The sequence below is a fragment of the Paramisgurnus dabryanus genome, chromosome 1, assembly GCF_030506205.2.
Source record: "Paramisgurnus dabryanus chromosome 1, PD_genome_1.1, whole genome shotgun sequence".
Taxonomy (NCBI): Eukaryota; Metazoa; Chordata; class Actinopteri; order Cypriniformes; family Cobitidae; genus Paramisgurnus; species Paramisgurnus dabryanus.
Window position 1 is genome coordinate 16,332,780 of NC_133337.1, and position 24,480 is coordinate 16,357,259.

Sequence of the window (24,480 nt, forward strand, 5' to 3'; positions counted from 1 at the left end):
TGTATGTGTGTGTGTGATCCCTGTGGGAAAGAGACAGAACTGCCAGTGTCTTCATATTACTACCTCTCTCTCGCTCTCTCTCTCTCTCTCTCTCTCTCTCTCTCTCTCTCTCTTTCTCCCTCTCTCTCTCGCTCTCTCTCTCTCTCTCATAATGGGTGTCACTTTCTTCACTGGCACATGCTCAAAGAGGTGAAAAAGCCCCTATCTCACAGATAATAGCGTTTGACCCAACTCCTGTCCTCTCAGCACAATGAATGTTTGCCTGATCTCCTTACTCCTGTTTATAAAGGTTCTTTACTCATACTTGGGGTTAGGAATTTAAACAAACCGCTAAACCTAAGTAGTAAATTGCTGTGTTTAACTGATCATGCACTGTTTGTTGTACGGACATGAATGAAATTGACTTGTGGATGAATCATAAAATGTCAGAATAAAATAAAATATTACAGGCAAGAATGTCATAGGGACCACCTAGAAAAGCCTTTGCATTCACTCAGACCACCCTAGTAAACACTTCAAAACACGAGGATAAGCAAGCACCCTGATCATCTTTGTATCCAGTAACTACATAGCAACGCAATATAAAAGCAGCTCAGCCAAACCCAAGAAACCCTAGTAACAAAAAATGTACACTGAAGTAAACTCCCAACAGTGGCAGTGATTTTACACAAGTGCACATCTTACAACGTCTTAAAGATATGTACAATGTTTTTGTTTGTGTTTATCAGGACTGGCCGTGGGTCTTGATCCTCAAGGCTATGGGAACCCCGATTTCTGCTGGCTTTCTGTCCACGACACCATCATCTACAGCTTCGCGGGACCTATTGCAGTAATAGTGCTGGTGAGTACATATATTCGAAACCTATTCATACCTATTGTTAGTTTCATTCCATAGTTTCATGCTTACATGCATTTGTGACACATTTCTCTTTTGCAGGTTAACGTTGTTATCTTTTTGATGGCTGCAAAGGCATCATGTGGTCGCAGACAGCGCGCTTTTCAGAAATCTGGAGTCATGTAAGACCTGCACTGTGATTCATTCACAATGATTTGGATTGTTATAAATATTTTTATTAATATTTTGTTATTGTATGTGTCCACCAGACCTGCTCTTCGAATGGCCTTCCTACTGCTGTTGCTTGTTAGCGCCACCTGGCTGCTGGGTTTAATAGCAGTTAACAATGATGTCATGCTCTTCCACTACCTGTTTGCCATTTTTAGTTGTCTGCAGGTAATGCTTTTAAGAAAATATATAAATCTACAGTAGCATTAGTCAGATTATTGGATTTGAACTTCATGTGTGTAGATAGATCATTTATATATTTAACTCTTTCCCCGCCAGCATTTTTGAAAAAAGAAGAATTTTTTTATTATTTAAAAAATGATAAAGTTGAATGCCTTTCAGAAAATGTTCTTCTTTAAATATATAAACATACAAAATATCAAATAAAAAAAAAAGTTTCATCCTAAGTTCATTTGTTCTCTTTTTATCACCGCTCAAATATGGATAGGTTTCTTTAAAAATACAAAATTTTGAAAAAAAAGCTACATTAAATCAATTTTTGTGAAGGACGTTTGATAGAGATCAGATTCAGAGTGATCCTCTAAACATACACACAGTTTGAACTGTTTGCCCTGAGGAAATACTTACGGATTTTATACGTTGGATAAGAGCACCACCGGGTGCATAAAACCGGAAATACGGACTGCCGGAAAAACTCATCTTTGTCGGCGAAGCATTTTCTTTTAATTGAAGAGTTAACTAGTAAATGGTGGGGAAAGAGTTCATTTGTTTCATTATACTGATCTATATATATGAGTAAAAGAAGACTGTAACATTGAAAAACAAAGCAAAAATATAATAATTCAAATAATTGAAACCACCCTACGCAATAAAGCTTGGTGTAAACTTTGTTAACATTTCTTTTTTTAGGGTGTATTTTTCTTCTTCTTCTACATTGTGTTCAGTAAAGAGGTGAGAAAAAATCTAAAGAACGTTTTCACTGGGAAGAAACCTTTGCCTGATGAGTCCAGTACCACACGCACCTCCCTACTCACGGTAAATTTCAGTCATTTTAAAATATTTATACATCAAACATCATTTACAGCTCTGGTTATGATCAAACAAGTCATTGTAATTTGCATGTAATTTTAAGCAATTTAGTTTCATAGCAAGAAGTTTGCGGTAATGTGGCCCTATGTTTTGTTATATTTTATTTTAGCGCACACTGAACTGTAATAACACATACATGGAAGATGGAGTGATGTTCCGTTCAGCCATCGGCGAGTCCACTGTATCGCTGGACAGCACAGCCAGGTCAGCTAAGAGCCACAGCAGCTACCTTAATTATATGCACAGGTAACACGCTACTGCTGGGGCACAGCGCTACACTTGGATCTCACCTGCTTTTATTTTACCTGACCTTTCTTCATCTCTTAATGTATGATTTTCGGTCCTATTTGCATGATGTTTCTCTTTTCAAATGCATGTGCCAAGGTGCATGGCCTCTGCTTCGCAATACTGCAGTACTATATGCAATGCATGCACGTGGATGTTTGTCGACAGAACCTCAGTCATTTTATTGTTTTAAAGAGGACATAGCATGAAAATCTCACTTTTTCCATGTTACAGTGCTATAATTGGGTCCCCAGTGCTTTTATCAACCTAGAAAATGTGAATAGGATCAACCAAGTAACTTAGTTTGGTAAACCATTCTCTGCAAACATGTGATAAAATAGGTCATTGAAATTTGGGTCCCATGGTGATGTCAGAAAGGGATAAGGCCGCCCCTTAATCTGCACTATCCAACCACGGCACCGCCATTTAGTGCAGATATCAGCTCATTTGCATTTTAAAGGTCACACCCAAAACGGCACATTTTTGCACACACCTACAAAGTGGCAATTTTAACTTTATATATTAAATTATCTATATGATATTTTGAGATAAAACATATGTACTCTATGGACACCAAAGATTTATTTGGGAATTTATTCATATATATACATTTACAAAGCAATCATTTTTGTCATCACTAAGCAATACAGTGACACCAATTTTGATGATATTCAGTATTTATCTTGATATTTGTTGTCTTTTTTTTGCTGTTATTTCTCTTTGCAGAATGTTGATTTATTGATTTCTCTTATATTTACAGTTTTTTTATGCTCAGATCTTCTCTTTTATGCCTCTTTCTTTGATTGTCTCACACTTTTACAGAGATGAATTAGGTCAGAAGCCTGGTGTTTCATCTGGAAATGCTAAAGCCGGATACACTGACATTGATGGCTCACTCTTCCATAACGGCACTAAAGCAGATGGTATAAAAAACTTTTGTGAGCCCTGAAATTTACTGTATGCATGCATATTTGTTTGCTTATACTGTTAGACAGCATATTATAAGAATTACATGAAGTTATCCAGAGCTGCTGTGTAAGAAGTAATCGCTTGTTGAGTTGCTGACAAAGGTTGCGTGTTTTCATTTTTTTAGACTCAGATTCAGACAGTGAGCTCTCCGTGGACGAACACAGCAGCTCATACGCTTCCTCTCATTCATCTGACAGCGAAGACGAAGACATCGAAATGAAGCCAAAATGGAATAATGAGAGGCAGCCGATACACAGCACTCCAAAAGGTAGAAGACACAGCTTTTACCTTCTTAATAACATTCAGGGTAAATATGGAAGTCACAAAACTTTTAAAACTGGGATAAAGAGCTTTACTTTCTTATTAACGCTCATCTTTTATGTCTCAGTGGACACCGTGTCCAATCACGTGAAGCCTTACTGGCCAACTGAAACCATGACAGCCAGTGACAGTGAAGATCCAGTAGGGGCAGAGAGACTGAGAGTGGAAACTAAAGTCAATGTGGAGCTCCATCAGGAAAATAAACTCAATCACATTGGAGAAACTATTCAGGACAAGGAAAACCCAACACCAGCCACACAACCCAATAGCAACCACCATCCTGAACAAAGAAAGGGTGAGAGCAACAAATACATTTTTTTTAAAATTAATTCACAAGTTTTAAAATTAATTCATGTAAATTAGAGATTGTTTAGTAGTATGACTATTAGTGAACAAATAAATACATTAATAAATTTATGTTAAATGTGAACACATAAAATAAAACAAAATATATATATAAACAGTTAAATGAAGCCAGTTTAAAGACTAATGTGATAATTCACATATTTTGATTATGATGATTAAATTACAATCCTACAGACAGTTCATTATTAATTTATGAATTATTAATAACCATTTATAATTAAATATTTGTAATGTAAAGTCAGCATCATGTAATTCAATTCAATTTTATTTATATAGTGCTTTTTGCAATTGTTTTATCATTATATTTACCATATATAGTGAATACATAAATTGTTTTTCTGTTGGAGTATCATTTTCATATCTTTATTTAATTTTTCTATTTTTATATAATTTTTCTATTTTTATAAAATGTTTCTATTTTTTTATATCTAATATTTTTGTGCTAAAATGTTTTTGTCTTTTGTAGCCATGAAAATTGTGAAAAGCCCTTTAAAAATAAAATAGAATTGATATTTATGAGTAAAATAGAATATTCAGGACTTTTATCTATTAGGAATTAATTGCATTTATTTAGATCATGGGTCTCCAACCTTTTTGGGAGCAAGGGCTACCACAATGGATAAAACAAGGTGGAGGGCAACTTTTTTATATAGTTTACTCAAAACTTGTATTGTTTTACTTAATTTTGTTTTATTTTACTTGTGGATATGTTTTATCATTGTTTAAAATGTGAACATACATAAAATAAGCCAGACAAATATAAAAATATGTAATAAATAAATATTAAAATTTAGGCTATTAGTAGAATATGCTTTGCCGGGCAACTCACAGACTCTATTTGGGCACCATGTTGGAGACCACTGATTTAGATTATGATATTACAGTATGGGTAATAGCATTGTTTTACACCCAAGCATTTTCAAAAACAATTTACTGCATCAAATATTTAGAATTGTTTTATTTATTTAGAATAACGTTCACTGATTATTGTGCACAATAAGACCAAAGACATTCAGTAAAGTTACATGTGCTAATTTTTTCACATTTTCTCTCTGCTTACAGGTATTCTGAAAAATAAGATCTCATATCCCCCTCCACTGACAGACAAAAACATGAAAAACAAACTAAGAGAAAAGCTGTCGGACTACAACTCCACCACCATAACCCCCAGGGTGCCCACTATAACATCTAATGACGGCGGCAACAACGTCCTGATCAAGCCTCCTCTTCGGCTTCCTGTCCCACGAGAGCAGCAAAACGGCATCGCAATGAATCTAAGATCAGGGACTGTTAACGGCGGCAACCAATCAGATTCTGAGTAAGACTTCTTTACGTTCCACCTCTACCTTACCCCACCTTACTCTGTTTTCTCTTGTATTGACTGTCAATACAAAATTCAATCTGATCAATAATGTACAAGTAGTGTTGTAACAAAACCAAAACGTCTGCAGTTGATGCCAATACGTAAAATTCCTGATATCGATTTTAAATCTGCTGCCATATTATGAAACAATAATAAGTATTTAAGAAAACAAAATAAGGACGATACAATTTTTTTTACAAGGAATACAATTAAAACAAAAGAACAAACTATAGATTATTATTTAGTTTTTACAGCCATGTACTGTATTATATTACAAGACATTCACACATACTGTACATATAAAGCTACATCACTTAAAAACAGTTTTACAGTACAGGCCACTGAACGGCCTAACAAAGTCTTTTGTACGTGACTGTTGATATTTAATCCTAGTAATAAATAATGTGTGTGGTGAAAGAAAAGCTGACCGACTCATTTAAAATGCATATTTATACCGTGATAGAGAAGTTAAGGTGACACTCAGTTGAGTACTATCGATAGTGTAGAAAGACTGGTATTGTATGTTTTACTTTAAACATTGACTTGCAGTATAGTCTTGAAAAGGAAATAGAAAAAACTGACTTTCATTTTGCATGTTTGTGAAACCTGAGCCATCTGATTCTGTTTAGCCCTTGTGTCTACTGAAGCATGTATGCCAACACAAAGAACTTCTTTACACCTGCTGTCTATGTGGCATGTAGCTGCTGTACCTACCTGTATCCCTGCCTCCCTAACCCGCATGTATCCTCATTCCTTTTCTCTCCCCTTCTGCTCACTACAGCGGCAGTAATGAAACATCAATCTGACTCAGCAGGAAACCTGAGGAACTTCTGCCCTCATGAGGGGAGAATATCAGCACCCGAAAGACGGAAAGTGAAGGTGGATATGCGGAGACCCTCCTCGTAGGTGCACATCGCCTGGGATCTGTGCCCTGTTGGAGGACAGTATTACTGCAAATGTCTGCCTGATAATAAAGAAAAGATAAAGGGAATGTATGTAAATACGAAAGAGGGGGTAAGCGAGGATAAATGGAAACTGTGCCAAACCACTTTATGTGGGACTACAACCCTTAGCATGGTGAGCGGCATGCTCATTCCCAGTGACGACGGGTGACCTTGAAGAGATCCAAACGACTTTGTGATTGTTTTACCACTAGTGCTGTGCGATCGCGCACAAAATCACACAAAGCTGGAACCGTGTAGAGACAATTTTCGTTTACGAAATGGAAATCACGAAATGCTGTATTTGTCACTAAGTGCCCTGTTCGCCCGTCCTGTTAGAGGAGATTGGCCTTCGTTGTGTAATTAATTTGTAGATATATTTTTTTAAATTGTAATATTTTGTATGTGAATTTTTAAATTTGTATATTGAAATGAACCGTTTTAATACCAATTTAATGCAAGACCCTTTTTTTGATGGTGGTCAAATCAAAATTTGTTTTGTATTTGATTTGTAGGTTTAATTATTTTGGTTGCTATGGTGCTGCAGTCCCCAATACATTATTTTAAAGGGTTTATGCCCATTATAAAGACATGACAACACTTTGCAACTTCCGCAGTTTGACTATTCAATGATTGTAATAATAATGTTTGAACTGTGAAGACATAGCCCTTATACTCATGAAAAGATAATAAAGAAAGTGTTTTGTTATGATATGAATCTTATTCCAAAGATGTTTTAAATAATTTTCCCACAAGAAAAGACACTGGATTTCTTACTGTAAAGCTGTATTTATTTGTATGTTTTGAGACACTGGACAAAAATTGAAGCTGTAAAAATAAAACCTAAATGGATTTGTATGTGTATTGTATGTCATTGATCTCATCTGTTTTACAAGAATATATTTCACTTAAGTCACAAAATCTATTTTTGATGTTACACAAAACATACATTTAGTTTAATAGGTTACAGATGTTAAAAACAGTGCTGGGTTGTTAATGAAGGACTTAATGACAGATTTGCTCCTATTTTATAACTGGTTAAATCTTCACCTAAACCTGCAGAAACAGGTTGTGTCTGATGATGTTTATTGGGTATGGGTGTCGGGGTGTCAACGCACACTCTACAGTCTAAAACAACTAGATACCCCATCAAATACCAAGCCGAAATTCACATGTTTCATGCCAAACAAACCACTGCAGTACTAGAATGTTTTATTGTCCTATCTGGATTGTTCAGCATTGGAGTCAGACTGGTTAAACACTGACCAGCATGTAGGGTTTTTGAAGTGTACAGTGGAATAACCAATTGGAGGGAACTCTATCAGATCAGATTCATTCAAGCAGAACAGCTTTGATGTTAAAGAACAACCCAGCAAGTAACTTGTAATTTCATTTTTTAACCACAGAGAGGTAGAAAGTTCCATAGTTCAACATTTAGGTATAAATGTAGGGAATGTTTTGTACAAATGATTAGCATGTTTGGTTACTATCTTTGTTATAAATTAATGAGAAGGCATTGAGGGATTTTTAGTTAATTTACCTCAGGAGAGTTCACCTACACTGTAAAAAAAAAAACTGTAAAAAAACGGTAATTTTCTGGCAGCAGGGGCGCCAGAAAATTTCTGTTAAAAAACGGAAAAATACTTTCAGAAAAAAAACTGTAAAAAAACTGTAAGAAAACGGTAATTTATTTTCCTATAATTACAGTTTATTACTGTTAATCTACACAAAAATATCCTAATTAAACAATTAAATCTTTTAATTTTAACATAAATTAATTGTTAAAATACAGTCATACACCTCTAAAACACAGAAACTTTGTCTTTAAAAAAAGGTTTTAAGTACAGATAATAACTGATATACTGTAAGAAAACGGTAATTTCTTATCCTATAATTACGGTTTATTACTGTTAATCTACACAAAAATATCCTAATAAAACCATTAAATCTTTTAATTTTAACATAAATTAATTGTTAAAATACAGTCATACACCTCTAAAACACAGAAAATTTGTCTTTAAAAAAAGTTTTAAGTACAGATAATAACTGATATACTGTAAGAAAACGGTAATTTCTAATCCTATAATTATGGTTTATTACGGTTATTCTACACAAAAATATCCTTATAATGCCATTAAATCTTTTAATTTTAACATACATTGTTAAAATAACATGGTTAAAATATTCAAACACCTAAAACACATAAAAATTCTTTAAAGAGTGATAACTTTTTTTTATAACAGTTCTTAAACTTTTTTTGCAGTTTAGACTGCAAAATAACAAAGATTTGCTTTAATAATAAAAACAACAACAGTAATCTTAATTTTGTTTTATTTGTTATCTGCAAATACATGCTGTGATCAACATTTAACAAAGCATTGTTTAGCAGCACGCACGCACACACACACACACACACACACACACACACACACACACACACGTTTTATGAAACTGGTTCTCCCCACTGGTTAAAATTACCGGTCTTTACTGGGAGCTTTTTTTTAACTCTTTACTTTGAAATGTACACAATTTAAAACGTGTAAACACACGTTAAAACGCTGCACTCACTCAAGATAACAGTGAGCCACAAAATACAAGCAGAATGAACGCTTTACACATTACAGAACAGTATATGAACTAAATGGAAATGTATAAAACAGAAAGAAGCTGGCATGTGAGATGTCTACTCTCGCCATTCAAAGTCTGCAATTTTTGTTATCAAAGAAAGAACCTTAGGATTTACGGACTGCTGTTTTTTAGATTGCTGCTTCTCCACTTTGGTCCCCCTATCTGGATTTATCCTGAAAAGGCATCTGTGAAGACAGAAATACTTTAATATAGTGCTACAAACATTTTTCATAATCAGCAATTGTGATGAGCCAGGTAAAAAGTACTTAAACTGAGCTACACAGGTGACAGACATATCTAAAGTAGGGCTGTCACTTTTTATTCGATATTCGAATATGCATTCGAACATGACGTGAAATATCCGTATTCGAACTATAAATAAACCATCCGGTTTTTTAAATGCCATGTGTAGCGCATTTTTTACAGTAACACCTCGTAATAGAAAGAAAGCGGGCAACTGTGCGCAAGAGAGGGAATCAAATGGGATCAAAATGAACCTCATGTGCATGTCAAGATAGAATTATAGTTTGTATATAAAATGACATATTGTTTATAGTGTTAAATATTATAGCAGAATAAAAAGCTTGTGTTAATACGTTCACATTATGAAATTAGCATGTATGAAGATAATTTCATCATGTTTACAACGCAATGTAAACTTTATATTAAACAACAACAGCATTTGTCTTGTAAACGGATTTTAAATGATCATGTGCTGACTGTCGCGCGTCACATAGACGACAGAGTCAAGTGAGATCTGCTTAACTCAGCGGTAAGTTTAATTTAATCTCAAGTATCAAAGGGTTTGTGCTCTCTATCACTGAAAACCCGCAAGCAAACAGCACGCGCAGGGTTAATGCACTTGTGAATGACGGCTCACAAACGCGCGGGATAGGCTTTGTATGTGTGGTTGTTGTCAATGACAGTTCTGGTCACAAACACGCTCAAGCGCGGGATATGTGTGCTTGTCAATGACGGACATTAAATCCGCGGAATTCCGCGGAGTTTTCTGCCAAAATCTGCGGGCGCGAATTCCGTTTGCGTCTGCCTATATACTCCTGCTGCTATTTAAGTTGTCACGTTATTGTTTGTAACTGTTCTGAATCATTTTTTTATATATATAAGTTTGTTATTCATAAGTTGATAACCTGGTGTTTCAAACATTAAGTAAAAAAGTAATGCAGACAACCCTGTTTATGACTGTCACTGTTAATAATTTTGTGATTGAACCTCCATTACGGTGGGGTTTTTGATGCGCGTGGGGGGGCGGCGCCTAGATATTCGAATATATTCGGATACATTGCATGAAATTCGAAATCCGTTCGAATTAGATTTTTCTCAAAAGTGACAGCCCTAATCTAAAGGTATAGTTCACCCCAAAATAAAGTTTTCATCATTTACTCAACTTTTAGTTGTTACAAACCTGTACACATTTATTTCTTCTGTTGAACACAGAAGATACTTTGAAGATTTGTTTGTAACCAAACTGTTGATGGACCCTATTGACTTCAATAGTATGGAAAAAAATAATTTGGAAGTCAATGGGGTCCATCAACTGTTTGGTTACAAACATTCTTCAAAATATCTTTGTGTTCAAAAGAAGAAATTCATACAGGTTTAAAACAACATGAGTGCAAGTAAACGATGACAATTTTATTTTGGGGTGAACAAGTATCTCCCATTAAGCAACTGTGCCTACAATGGCTGTGATGCATTCCAACAACCAGTGTTAAAGGAACAGTATGTAGGATTGTGGCCAAAACTGGTATTGCAATCACAAAACTTGTGGCTAAAACTGGTACTGCAATCACACAACTGGTGGCCAATACACAACATGACAACATAAACATCAGTTGAGGGCTGCAACTCAACTGTTTAAATTTCTTACATACTGTTCCTTTAAAATCTGCTGCCAGTGTCAACATCTCCATAGATCATAAAGGAAGTGTTATACCATGTCCTAACCAGCCGTGACGGCGACAAACAATGATTGTATTTTAGAAACTGTGTTGTAGTTCCAGCCGCGATGAAATAGAAGCAAAGTATGGCAATGATAATCTCAGGTACCGTTTATGTGCTTTATTTAATGTTAAAAGCGTGTAATGTGACTTTGAATATCATTTATTGTTCCCAACCTTGTAGCCGTACTACCTCAGGTCTTACAATTTCACAAATGGAAACAAGAACGTTCAAACTTCATTCTATAACAAAGATTGCTTTAATAACTCCGTATGTATTTTTAATAGTTTAAAATGGTGTAAAGTGTAAAATAATACATTTTGATTTATTATGTTTTTAACAAAATTAATCTCTGGGGCCGTGCATTTGCCGCGGGAGCCCGCCCACACGCTGTTCTGATTAGCTGTGGTTTTTGATTGATTTTGTTGCATCTTGTAATCGTGTCTGGTGTGGACAGACAAATTGCTTGTCGCTGGAATCTTATCGCATCGTGTCTGGTTAGGACACAGTGATAGTCGCACCACAAGATTGATGGAAGGTGAAAATGTATGCCGTTTAATCAGACCCAAAAGTTACGTGCACAAAAACCACGCGCAAGCGAGAGATACGAGCGCGCAGAACACTTCGCGCGCGCGAAAGCGTCCTCGCGAGCGCCCAGAACATTTTGCGCGGGGAAAAGCGTCCCCGCTAGAGCACACCTCCGCTCTGCGCGCACAAATGCAGTCACGCGAGCAAGGGCTGGGATGAGCGCTCGCTCGACTCTCTCTATGCTCGCGCGGCTGCACCACACGCGCTCGCTCGATCAAGATCAGTTTTGGGACTTTGAGGGTGAGAGATTGACTGATGTCTCCGCATCCGTGATTGGTTTTTTGATTTAATCAGTGACATGCATAATCCGTCACACAGATAGAGAAGACACGTTTTAGTATGACCATTATGTCGGAGGAGGTAATTTATGTTAAAACATTAGTTTTGTTTGATCCATGCAATAAGCTGCAAACCAAAAAAATAACACCAATTTTTAAGGTATTATATGGTTACGGTTTAATTAGATAATATCATCTTGCAATATATACTGTAGGCTACAATTACATAGTCTGAACCAACTCTGTGACGTGACAAAGTTAGCATGAGCAAACTTTAGTATAGTCCTGTACAAAGCTTTGCAAGGTGATATTATCTAACCATTTTAATTTGAGTGGACCTTATTAGCATGACAAAGACTGTTCATGTATTCCCAAAGCATGTTCAGTTGGCCTGTGTAAAAATAAAATAAAAAGAAATAAGATATACAGTGAAAATTTTAAAATGGAACAGTAAGATTTTTGTTAAATATACAAAGCAAAAATAAGTAGTATAAACAAAGATATATATATATATATATCAGGACGTTATACAGAATGGCTAAGTGTGTGTGTGTACACACATAGCCATTCTGGACCTTTTCATGTTCAAAATAGCATTGATTTTTTTTTGCCATAATATGGTTCATTTTGTTAAATTATCTACATATTAAACAACAAACAAAATTGATACCTTAAATTAGCGTTTTTTTGGTTATTGTTTGCAGCTTATTGCATGGTTTAAACAAAACTAATGTTTTAATAAATTACCTGCTCTGACATTAATGGTCATATTTAAACGTGTCTTCTCTACCTAGAGTGACTGGATACAAATTGAGGAACAGAAGATTATGCGTGTCACTGATTAAATCAAACAACCAATCACACATGCAGAGACATCAGTCAATGTCCCGCCCCCAAAGTCCCAAAACGGATCTTGATCGAGCGAGCGCGTGTGGTGCAGCCATGCGAGCATAGAGCGAGTCGAGCGAGCGCTCATCCCAGCCCTTGCTCGCGTGACTGCATTTGTGCGCGCTAAGCGGAGGTGCGCTCCCGCGAGGACGCTTTTCCGCGCGCGAATAGTGTTCTGCGCGTTCGTATCTCACTCGCGCGTGTTTTTTGTGCGCGCGACTTTTGGGTCTGATTAAACGCCATAAAAATGTAATGTCCAACAGGGAAAAAATTGTGATCTATTAAATCGGAATAGACAGTTAATAATGTACCAATACCAGTTGTCTTCCCACAGATGCCAGGGGCCTCATTTATCAAGCGTGCGTACGAACAGAAGTGTGCGTAAATTTTGCGTAGGAACAGTTTTACGCAAAGTGTGGAATTTATCAAATTGCACTTATACGTAGAAATGTGTGTAAATATACGCACAGCTCGGAGCATGCGTACGCATAGCATCTAGTGGTAGAATACCGATACTACACCGGATCATCCACAGTGTGTAAAGAAGTGTGCATTTATTATCCACAAGCAGGTATTAAAAATGATTATTGTTAATATAGTAACAGCAAACCAGTGTTGAATTAATGATTTTTTTTGTGACTTGTTGTCAAATTGGTGTCTACCCCTATAAAAGAAAGCTCAGACAAATGCTTGACACAGCCGATGATGCTGGCTATGCAGCTGTCCAAGGTGGAAAGTACTGTCTTTGTCTGTTCTCCTCCAGTTGCACTGATTTCACGTCGGTGTGCTGTGACGCATTTTTTGACTGATAATTTAAATGTCAAATCACTTTTTTATTTCTGTAAGTGTCCTCTCCTCAGACCCAACGGAATTAACCGCACTGGTAACATGTTCACAATGCAGATTTTTTTCTTTTGTTAGTCATTCCTCCCGCACTAAGTGAACCAAACAGTATGTGTTATTTGGATTTAACCTCATCCACGCGCAACTCCATTTCTGTGTCTGTAAAGTCCCTTTTTTCACTTTCTTTGCCATTATTGCGGTGAGGGGAAAAAGCACAACCACGTGAATTCAAAAGGGAGGTGTTGGCACCATATATGGATTATTGGAGGCGTTTTGGAATGCAAATGAACCATGAACGTGCACGAGCTTGGTGCTTAAGATCACGCGGGATTTATCAACAAGGATTACTTACTGATGTGCGTACGAACCACGTGCGCACGTTTGATAAATACCGATTTTTTTGTACTTACGCACATACTAAATTTCATTCGTAGGACAAAATATAGAACATTTTCTACGCACTGTTGATAAATGAGGCCCCAGAAATGCACAGCGTCTGCTCATTTTGCTCCTGTCATTGAATAAATGTTGTAATGATCTTGCCATCAAATAAAATTTATCTAGACTTTCTTCTGTTACCGGTTTCATGTCCATTAATTTCCTAAATGGATAATTGTTTATTTATCCATCTTTGGGCCATATATACACACTTTTTGTTCTTCAGGAAATGCATTTTGTGGTTAAACTTTAAGTCTTACCTCTGCATGAACTCCAGAGTTGCTCCAAGTTCCAGTGGATAACTGATGTTGAGGCAGTAGTAGGATACGAACATCATCAGAAGGGCATCACCACAATTTGTAACCCCATCTTTCACGATGGTCTGGTCCACAGCAATCATCAAGTTTTCAGCTGTGAGGGGAGAACTCCCTACAGTACATAGGAAAATAAGAAGTCAAAAACATTGTCTGTCAAAAAAAACCACATTATTTGGCTCGCAAATTAGCACAACAACAAAACCTTACTAATCTGGGTTTTACCTTTCCATGTTAAAGGAACACGCCCACATTTTGGGAATTTAGCTTATTCACCGTATCCCCCAGAGTTATAAGTCCATACATACCTCTGTCATCTCCGTGCGTGCTGTAACTCTGTCTGACGCAGCCCCCGCTAGCTTAGCTTAGCACAAAGACTGGAAGTGAATAGCTCCAGCTAGTATACTGCTCCCAATAAATGACAAAATAACGCGAACATTTTCCTATTTATGTGTTGTGATTTGTATAGTCACACCGTGTACAAATAACAAGGTGATATGAGACACAGCGATCTTTTAACAGTATACATACTGGAAACTATATTCTCAGAAGGCGAAGCACTGCTACTGGGTGGAGTGATTTGCTCGCAGCACACGAGAAGCCCCTGGTGAGGAGCAGAGAGTTCGGTCAGAGTTGTGCAAATCACTCCACCCAGTAGCAGTGCTTCGCCTTCTGAGAATATAGTTCCCAGTATGTATACTGTTAAAAGATCGCTGTCTCATAAGACCTTGTTTTTTGTACACGGTGTGAATATACAAATCACACCACATAAAAAGGAAAATGTTCGCGTTATTTTGTCACTTATTGGGAGCAGTATAGTACCTGGAGCCATGCATTTCCAGTCTTTGTGCTAAGCTAAGCTAGCGGGGCTGCGTCAGACAGAGTTACAGCACGCACGGAGATGAGAGAGGTATGTATGGACTTATCTAACTCTGGGGGAGACGGTGAATAAGCTAAATTCCCAAAATGTGGGCGTGTTCCTTTAAAAAGTTAAGGGTGTCCACCAAAAAAATAATTCTCACAGTAACTGTATTTTCAAAACAGACAGTTTATCTGTGTAATACAAATTAAGATATTTAAAAGTTCTCAGCTGTTTTGATCCAAACAATGTAGATGAAAGGCAACCAACATTGAGGATACACAAAGATAAAAGCATGAGTGTAATCCATTTGACCCATGAGATTAAATTCAAGTCTTCTGAAGCAATACAATCACTTTACTCTTTATAAATATAAAATGCAGTTGTAACACTCAATTTAAAATCACATAAAATAAATAAGGCCGTAAAGTGAAACCAAATTTGTCTATACATTATGGCAATGGTGATTAATGCAATTCTATGCTAAAAGATATGGCATTTTGTATGTGATGTTGATGTACACTAAAATGTGTTATGATTTGATACTGTAGTTAATAAATCTCATAAGTGACCATATTTGTTCAGAACACTTGAATTAAAACACGCGTAACGTGGATTACATTAAAGGACAAGTTCGGCCTTTTTACACTTAACGGCCTGTTTTCAGATTGTTTATGATGAAATAGAACGGTTTTGACTGAAATTTCGACATATGCGGCTGACCCGAGAATTTTCGGATGTTTCTGTTTTACCTCACAGCTCTACAATGGGTTTAATGGTGCACTGGAACAATCCTTCCTAAAATGCATTAAACTTTCGTTTACAAAGAAGTGAAACTCACCGAGTGGTCAGGGGTGTTCACTGGTATGTTCACACAAAAATCGCTGCAAAATACGCATTCCAACAGGTTTTATCGTAGTTTTTGCCAACTCCATTGACTTGTATTAGATGTGCTGTGAGGTACGGTATTACTCCGCGCCGGGAACTTTGTCTCTATTCTTGAAATGAGCAATGGCGGATTAGCGCCACCACCTGGGCTGGAGTGTCTATTATCCAAGCTCTAAGCAGAAGAATGTACGGGTGTGAGGCGTTTGGAAAAATAGGTCCACAAGTTAACAACGAATGCTAAAACAGCTGTTGGAAAGCATCTTTTGCAGCGATTTTTGTGTGAGCATACCAGTGAACACCCCTGACCACTCGGTGAGTTTCACTTCTTTGTAAATCACATCTACTTGTTCCACAATCATCTGAATAGTGGATGAAGGTACAAGGTATTTGGCCTGTAACTTCATGTAAAACATACACAAATTTCTCATATATAGCCCTTTCATATCTGGTGGGTCCAGGATATCCTCAGGCTCGTCAATGCTTACATCTGACGGACTTTGAGCAACATCAAAAGACTGGCTTGGCACAGAATCAACAAGATACATAGCTGACACGTGCACAGATGCAGCTTTTTCATGATTTCTAGAAATGTGTGCCGTAAAAGAGGACCTCAATGAAAAGGCTTTGCCACAGCCTTTAAATGGGCACTTCACCTCTTCTTTCTTTGAAACATGCAACTTTAAATGACCTAAAAGATCTTTCAGATCAATGCATTGTTTCTGGCAATGTGGCTTTTCACATTTCAGACCCTGTACGGTTTCACATTGTGACACAGATGACCGCCTATGTTGGCGCAACATATGACTTTTAAAGGAATTATACTTGATAAACTTTGATTTGCACCCAATTACACAACAGGCATATTCACCATGTGCTTCATTTGTGTGTAATTTTTGATGATTTACATACCCTTTCACTGTTTCCATAGAAATGCCACATGTAGGACATGTGAAAGCTTTTAGAACACTTGCCATATTGCAAACTTACTTAATGTTTGAGCTTGAAGGCTTCTGACTGATCTCAGTTCCAGAAGTTCCAGATAGCTATTGTTCCAATTCCTGGTATTGAATCAAAAAACTGAAAAAGAAATGAAAAAAATTAGTTTGCATAATGTTTGTGCGAAATTACATTACAAAAATTGTAATACAGCAACATTAATTTTCTTTATTTACTTGAGTCTCAGATTCAGTCACAAAAAATATGTAATTTAGGCATTTCTGAAACAGTCACTCAGTGTTAAGCCTTTAGAAATTGAAATAAAGTGTGTTTGTTTCTTAAACCTTTACAATGTGACTATCTAGCACCACACTACGAGTATTTTCCTTATGTTATTTTAGCTGTAGAGTGCTATATTAATTACACTAAATTTGCTGACTTTTTTTGAGAATCGTGGATGCTTTTGCTAGAGAGTGCTGTTAGTGTATCATTTGAAACCAAAGTCAACGTTGACTTATCACTTTAACCCAAACAAGTATCTTTTTCTAATAATTTTGACCATGTTTTGGGCCAGTTAATGCGCAGCATATTTGAAAGCTGTCGCTAGCAGTGGTCAACTTTAGTTAGCTAAATTTTTTAGTTAGCCAGCCACGTGCCACACAGTCACGGCCACAAAAATACAAGCCAGCACAAAGGTAATGTTCTCATAAATGCAACGTTAAATTGCGTTCAGGTAAATTAACGTTAACACAAAGCTAAACTGCATCTGCAACCTAACTAATGCAACATCTGACATACATTACTTGTTTTGTTTTCGGTCGTCAGTCTTAATGTATACTCTAGCTATGTCAGTACTGCGTTGAATTTTTTAATGTGTCAGTAAATATTTTCGATGTTACCTCTCACAAGTGTTGCTTCGTCGAAAACAGCAGAGTAGTTCACCAGCGCGCCGCCGTCTTCATCATGTCGCGCGCTTCTTCCTGCGTGCGCCACCAACGTAGCAGAGGTGTCAATTCTGATTGGCTTAAATAATTATTGCCGTGAAAATGATTCGCTGAACACAGAGGTTTTTGATTTGTCTTTTGCATTGGTTTTTGTAGCTTATTATTTAAATTGCAACGGTCTTTTTTTTTAAACAGCTAAACTTACCATACCAACTTTATTTGTTAAGCACTATACAACAACCAAAGTTGTCCAAAGTGCTGTACAGAAAAATAAACATAAGTACAATAAACACGCACTAGGGATGCCACAATTCTCAATACAATATTGAACCGGTCGGTTGGACCCCCACGGTTCAATTCACGCATGTGATTTGCGGTTTTTCGGTTTATCCATTCAAATCTGTCCGTTTTATATTCCCTGTACTTCAGTTAGTGTGTTGCGTGCCCGCATGATCTGCGCGCTGGGATATAAAACTTAAACGCCTTCCAGCGAGTTGATATCCAGTCACTATGCACTAGCTGCTTTAACTGCTTGCAATGCTGGTGTCAGATTTCATTCGCGCAGTCACATGGTGATCACGAGCAGAAAAATCCGACAACAAATAAAAGCAGCATTACTGTCTTTTAATTCTGTGGTGTGGATTAATTATTTGCGCGAGTAGATTACATGATACAACATCAATGTAAAGATGCAAATTCGCGCGGGGCAATGCGAATGACCCAAATTGGCTTTTTTTGCCGCAAACGCGCGTTATTTGCCTCAAACACGTCTTCCGCGGAAAGTTCAACTCCAGAAGAGAATTTGCATGATGCTAAAAGTAATCTTGAGTAAGGAACGCATTTTTGGTTTCTACAGACAGCATGATGTTGGACTTAACAGTAGTGCATTAAGGTATAGCCATCAAAGTTTTATTTACTCAGTACAGGTATAAAATGGCCAATTTATGTTTACATGTGTTTATTTTGTAAATGTAAGAATTCACGTGTTCCCCAGTTTGATTAGGATATCATTTTTATATATCTTTATTTAATAATATCTTATATTATTTTATCAATACACTAGAAATGTGTATACACTAGAAGTGTGTTTTTTCATTTACATAAAATAAAGAGATTTGCAATTAAAACTAGTTTTTTGCTTCTTATCATCTCGCTGTTCCTGTTACCTAAGCATAGAAAAATTTAAAACGATTTAATAGGCCAAGTCCCCTGCTAAAAAAACAGCATAGACCAGCATAATTCCCATGCTGGTCCATGCTGGTTTGTTGCTGGTTTAGCTGGTGGTCACCAGCATATCAGCACCAAAACACACCATATGCTGGTCTTGTTGGTATGACGAGCATGGGATGCTGGTGCTGGTGCAGGCGCTGGTTCTGGTTTGTTGCTGGTTTGTGGTCACCAGAAAACCAGCACCAAAACACAACACATGCTGGTATGCTGTTTTTTTAGCAAGGTCATGAGAACCGAAACCGAACCGAAAACCGTGGACAAGAATCGAAAATTGTATTGAACCGTGGACTAACTGTATTGTTGCATCACTAATACACACACAATAAAAGCATTCAAAGTAACAAATTAAAACAAGCAAATAAAGTCGACATCTTACTAGGTCTCAAAAGCCAAAGAGAAAATATGGGTTTTAAGACTGGTTTAAAAAAAAAAAAAGAAGAGGCCTGCAGCTGCTTAACACAAGTATACTTTTAACTAGGATATCTAAATTTTTAACAGATCACTGATAATCTGTGACAAGCTAAGGGGTGTCAGAAATTAACACAGTTGTTACAGTATTTCATGTGTTAAAAGAGGCCAGCAGGTTAATAAAAAAACTTTATTTTTACAGTTAGTTTTGTTAAAATTATCATTGAAATCTGTTTAAAAAACAGATATATACTGTATTCCATTTATACAAAGTTTCTCTGTTTAATTACATTACACATGTCAATTAACTGTTTTTTTTTGTAATTTTAATAAAACATTTCTGTAATTTAAAAAAACAGGGAAAACACAGTAAAATGTATTGGCAAAAACTGTAAAAAAATATTTTTTTTTTACAGTGTACTGTAGAGCAATGTACAAACGTCTTCTTATTATCTGGCGCCATCTAGCGGTACAGCAACTCATACAGGTGTGTCATTAAAAGCGAATCGCTTCGTAATGTTTCTTGCCGTTTTAGGACCCTAGTTTTTTAAAACCTACCAAAGTAGGTGACAAACAGTTGGTTTCCACGTGTTAGATTTTTGTCATGTTCTGTATAGCATATGAAGTGATTCATGTGGATACTGATGATGGACACTGATAAAGCTTTACCCAAACCTTATGTATTCGTGTGTTACTTCTTTTAGCCTACTGTATATAAATTACATTTTAATCATCCAGTAGATGACGCTATTACCAGGGTCTTAGAACTACGGGCCTGAAACTGCAGTCTCGTAACACATACACACAAACAAAATAAATATATATATAAATAAAATTTAAAAATATTGACAATAAAATTATAACGAAAAAAAAAAGAAAATCATAACATTGCTAGATCACAATAACTTAAACAAATACACAGTTTTAACTGTTTTTTTTTTTTTTTGTTGTTGTTTATACTCTCCTTATTAGTTTATATAAATATCTAATTCTTTAATTACCACAGAGAAAAAAGGTTTCTGATTGCTGAATTTACAACAATGAATATGGGACTAACAAGAGCAGCCTCAAGTACTGCAGCAATAGTTCCGCAGGGATAGGCTTACCCGAAAGTAAAAAAAAACACACACACAATAACGCACAAAAGCCCATTTATTTTCCACATATACATTTGGATCATCGCAAACAAAGTTTGGTTTTCATAATTGCGATTATTTTAAAAATCTGCGAAAAAATAAATAAATAAATGCGGTGTGTTTCCATCAAGTTGTTCTAGTGAATGACGGTGGTGGTAACCTAGTAACCAGCAGTAAACAAAACAAGGCACGCTGTGGAAATGGAGACAGGACTGGATGTATGGGGCAAGTTATTAATTTATTAACAGTGATGCAGCTTAATTGCCAAACTGGATGCTGTGCACAGAAGCATGATGTATTTTTGATGAAGGCACTAGCAGCAAGGACATTGCGACGACGTCGAGCCTCATATGGTAAAGAGAACGACAGCGGAAACAGCTGACAATCACTCACGTGGGCTAATGTTCGCTACGTCAGAATTAATTCGGCAGATGCGTTTCCATCTCCCATTATTCGCATTTACTATGTTTCGCATAAATCAAAAAACCACCTCAAGCGAACGAAAAATAATTTTTTTGCGAATTAGGTGGCTTAATCGAAATTTAGCATATGCATCACTCGTTTTTGATGCGATACTTCAAAATGCGTATAAAATTATGGTGATGGAAACAAATGTTTTTGAATTTTGAAGTCAAGATTCGGCCTTTTATTTTTCTAGTAAACGCATTTACACTTAAAAAAATAATAATAAACGTGTTCATATGGGAAGACTAACTTGTTGGACAAAACGTTTATAGTAGCTGGGTTTCCATCCAAAGGTGAAGCGAATCTTTTCGAAATTCGCCAAAAAGGTAAAAAATAAATGCAAATTAGGTGCGTTTCCAACCAGTTGTTCGAGCGAGTGACAGTGGTATTGGTAACCTAACCAAAAATGCTGCATTCCTTCTTCTGTGCACTGATAATAAATGAATAACTTGCCCCATTGTGACTACATGGCAGTCTTGTCTCCATTTTCCAAGCGTGCCTTGTTTTGTTTACTTTTGGTTACTAGGTTACCACCTCCGTCATTCGCTCAAACTTGATGGAAACGCATATCGTGTTTGTTTGTTGTAATGTTTTTGCTTTTTCCTTTTTTTGCGATTTAGGGGACTTAATCGAAATTTAGCATATCCATCACTCGTTCTTGATGCGATACTTCAAAATGCGCATAAAATCATGGTGATGGAAACAAATGATTTTGAATTTTGAAGTCAAGATTCGGCCTTTTATTTTTCTAGTAAACGCATTTACACTTAAAATATAATAAACGTATTGATATGGGAAGACTAACTTGTTGGACAAAACATTTTAGTAGCTTTCCATCTAAACGTGAAACGAATCTTTTCTACATTCGCCAAAAAGGTTAAAAAAAAATGCAAATTTGGTGCGTTTTCAACTAGTTGTTCGAGCTAGTGACAGTGGTATTGGTAACCTAACCAAAAATGCGGCATTCCTTCTTCTGTGCACTGATAATAAATGAATAACTTGCCCCATTGTGACATGGCAGTCTTGTCTCCATTTTCCAAGCATGCCTTGTTTTGTTTACTTTTGGTTACTAGGTAACCAATACCTCCGTCATTCGCTCAAATAACTTGATAGAAACGCACATATCGCGTTTGTTTGTTGTAATTTTTTGCTAATTTCGAAAAAAATTGGCTATACCTAATCACTTAAACCCATGGACCCTTTAATTCCACTTTTAATTCTGACGTCAAATTATAAAAAGAGAAAATCATAATTTATGTTGCTGAATATTTTAAGCAATATTTAGAATTAATCTCCATAAATACACACCCTAATTTTTCCTTATTCTCTTTAGCAGTGCTGGCAGATTCTTCTTCAGAAACAAAAACAACACTTTATAATATTTTCTATGTAATAACACTGTTTTAGTAATATGGGTTAGTTAACATTCTTGCAACAAGATTTCTTTAGGAATTCTCTTTTGTGCAGTTTTTATGCTGAAATATCTGAGAACATAGCCCTGAAAGGCTAATGATGAATACAATTATATTTGACCATCATTTTAAATATGTGACACAAAAATATTTTTTGGTGAGGCCAGTAAAGAACAGTTTGTGGGGGTTTGACAGCATTACCCTGTGCATACCCCTGCAAGCCAGCCCAGTCGCATTTGGCAATGTTGAGTTAGCCCCATTTATGTGCACGCTGTCTCAGACATTTGATGTTTTTCAGAACTCTTCAGAAATAAAAACATTGCTGCAATTTTTAGCCATTTCTTTGTTTGATAGTGTGGCAAAAAATTTGTTGTGTCTGTGTGTGTGTGTGTATGAACAAATAGTACTTTATCATTTTATATAACATTCCTTGTAATAAAAAGTTGAGTTTTATAGCTTGCGCATAAAAGCTATTCTCAAGGTCAAATAAGCCTTACTGACAGATAGAATGCCAAAGAATTAAACATGTGAACCTCAAACACTAAATATCTTGAGATTCATTTTACATTAAAGGGGACATATCATAAAATTCTGACTTTTTTCACTTTTAAGTGCTATAATTAGATCCCCAGTGTTTCTATCAACCTAGAAAATGTGAAAAAGAACAACCCAGTAACTTAGTTTTGGTAAACCATCCACTGCAAGCATGTGAAAAATCGGTAATTGAAATTTGTACTCCCCTTGTGATGTCAGAAAGGGATAATACCGCTCCTTAATCTGGAATATCCAGCCACAACACTGCCATTTAGTGCAAAGATCATTCAATGCTCATTCGCATTTTAAAGGACACACCCAAAACGGCACATTTTTGCTCACACCTACAAAGTTGCAATTTTAACATGCTATAATAAATTATTTATATGGTATTTGAGCTAAAACTTCACATACGTACTCTGGGGACACCAAAGATTTATTTGACATCTTAAACATGTCTTGTGAAATGCCCCCTTTAAAAAATACATTACAATTATTTTGTAGAGCAGATTATTTTCATAAATTAACTTTTTAATGTCTAAAAAATGCCTAAACTTAAATTTTGGTGGACTACATGGGTACACTTACCCTAACTTTTTATTGATTTTGATCAAAACTGTGAATTTTACCTGTTTGCATATTTATGCAATCTTATCAGTAGAATGGCTGATTAAGGTTCAAAAGGTGTGTATTGACTGAGCTTTGTATTCAAAGGTTATATTGAGTCTCTAGATGCAGGAACAGAGTTGTGTTTCTGATGCTTGGAAGAAACATGTAAGTAATATTTGAGGTTCTGGCATAATGTTTCTTCTTGATATGTCATTAACTTTATGTTACTCTTTATTATACAGTTATAGTTACTATGGTAAAACTACACAACTGTAATTAAAATAGAAAATAAATAAAATGACAAATATTATTAAAGGTCTTTAGACTTATTTATTTAATTCATTTTGATTTTACAGTAGTAACAGCAAAAGGAAAACAGGAACTTGTCATGAAAAATATAACTTTTTGAAAGCCTGTATATGTTTTTTGCTTTTGTTAATTACGTTGTCTTCCTTCAAATGGCCGTGCAAACATTTTACATGCATTGGGGATTTTTCACAAAGCGAAGTGCTTTGAAGGTATACTTTTTATTAATATGCCTGCTGAGAATCGAACACACAACCTTTACGCAGTAGGCTACTCTAGATACAGAAACACTAAATTCGTAATGCATACATAAAACCCAACAAAAACAGTTGTCAACGTTTTGTTTAGAGCGAGTTTAAGATTATCGAGATTACTGTACCAACTACCCAAACCAGAGTGAAAGTGTAGCCTACGGCGTCCACATCTGAAAGTAGACAGTGGTGCGGCCCCTTTAATAGA

The 24,480-nt window shown here is 36.1% G+C and overlaps 1 protein-coding gene and 1 long non-coding RNA gene across 9 annotated transcripts in view; one reads left to right on the forward strand and one right to left on the reverse strand.

The window, feature by feature from the left end:
• celsr1a (cadherin EGF LAG seven-pass G-type receptor 1a) overlaps positions 1-7,216 on the forward strand; it is a 97,131-nt gene extending 89,915 nt beyond the window's left edge. For 2 of the 8 annotated variants that reach the window (XM_065269234.2, XM_065269241.2), the window contains 10 exons: positions 729-841; positions 938-1,017; positions 1,105-1,231; positions 1,934-2,059; positions 2,223-2,359; positions 3,221-3,321; positions 3,492-3,674; positions 3,756-3,983; positions 5,117-5,372; positions 6,229-7,216. In XM_065269234.2, coding sequence (XP_065125306.2) covers positions 729-841; positions 938-1,017; positions 1,105-1,231; positions 1,934-2,059; positions 2,223-2,359; positions 3,221-3,321; positions 3,492-3,674; positions 3,756-3,983; positions 5,117-5,372; positions 6,229-6,259 — 1,382 coding nt within the window. In that variant the 3' untranslated portion in view covers positions 6,260-7,216. Of the gene's footprint in view, positions 1-728; positions 842-937; positions 1,018-1,104; positions 1,232-1,933; positions 2,060-2,222; positions 2,360-3,220; positions 3,322-3,491; positions 3,675-3,755; positions 3,984-5,116; positions 5,373-6,198 lie in introns of all 8 variants that reach the window. The other 6 variants (XM_065269237.2, XM_065269242.2, XM_065269235.2 and 3 more) reach the window with 5 other exon arrangements.
• Positions 7,217-8,791: 1,575 nt separating this feature from the next.
• LOC135760666 (uncharacterized) lies at positions 8,792-19,353 on the reverse strand. The gene is made up of 4 exons (XR_010537469.2): positions 17,877-19,353; positions 17,029-17,118; positions 14,241-14,409; positions 8,792-9,171 (listed from the first exon to the last, which is right to left on the reverse strand). It is a non-coding gene; the product is annotated as an uncharacterized lncRNA (long non-coding RNA).
• Between the last annotated feature and the right edge of the window lie 5,127 nt (positions 19,354-24,480).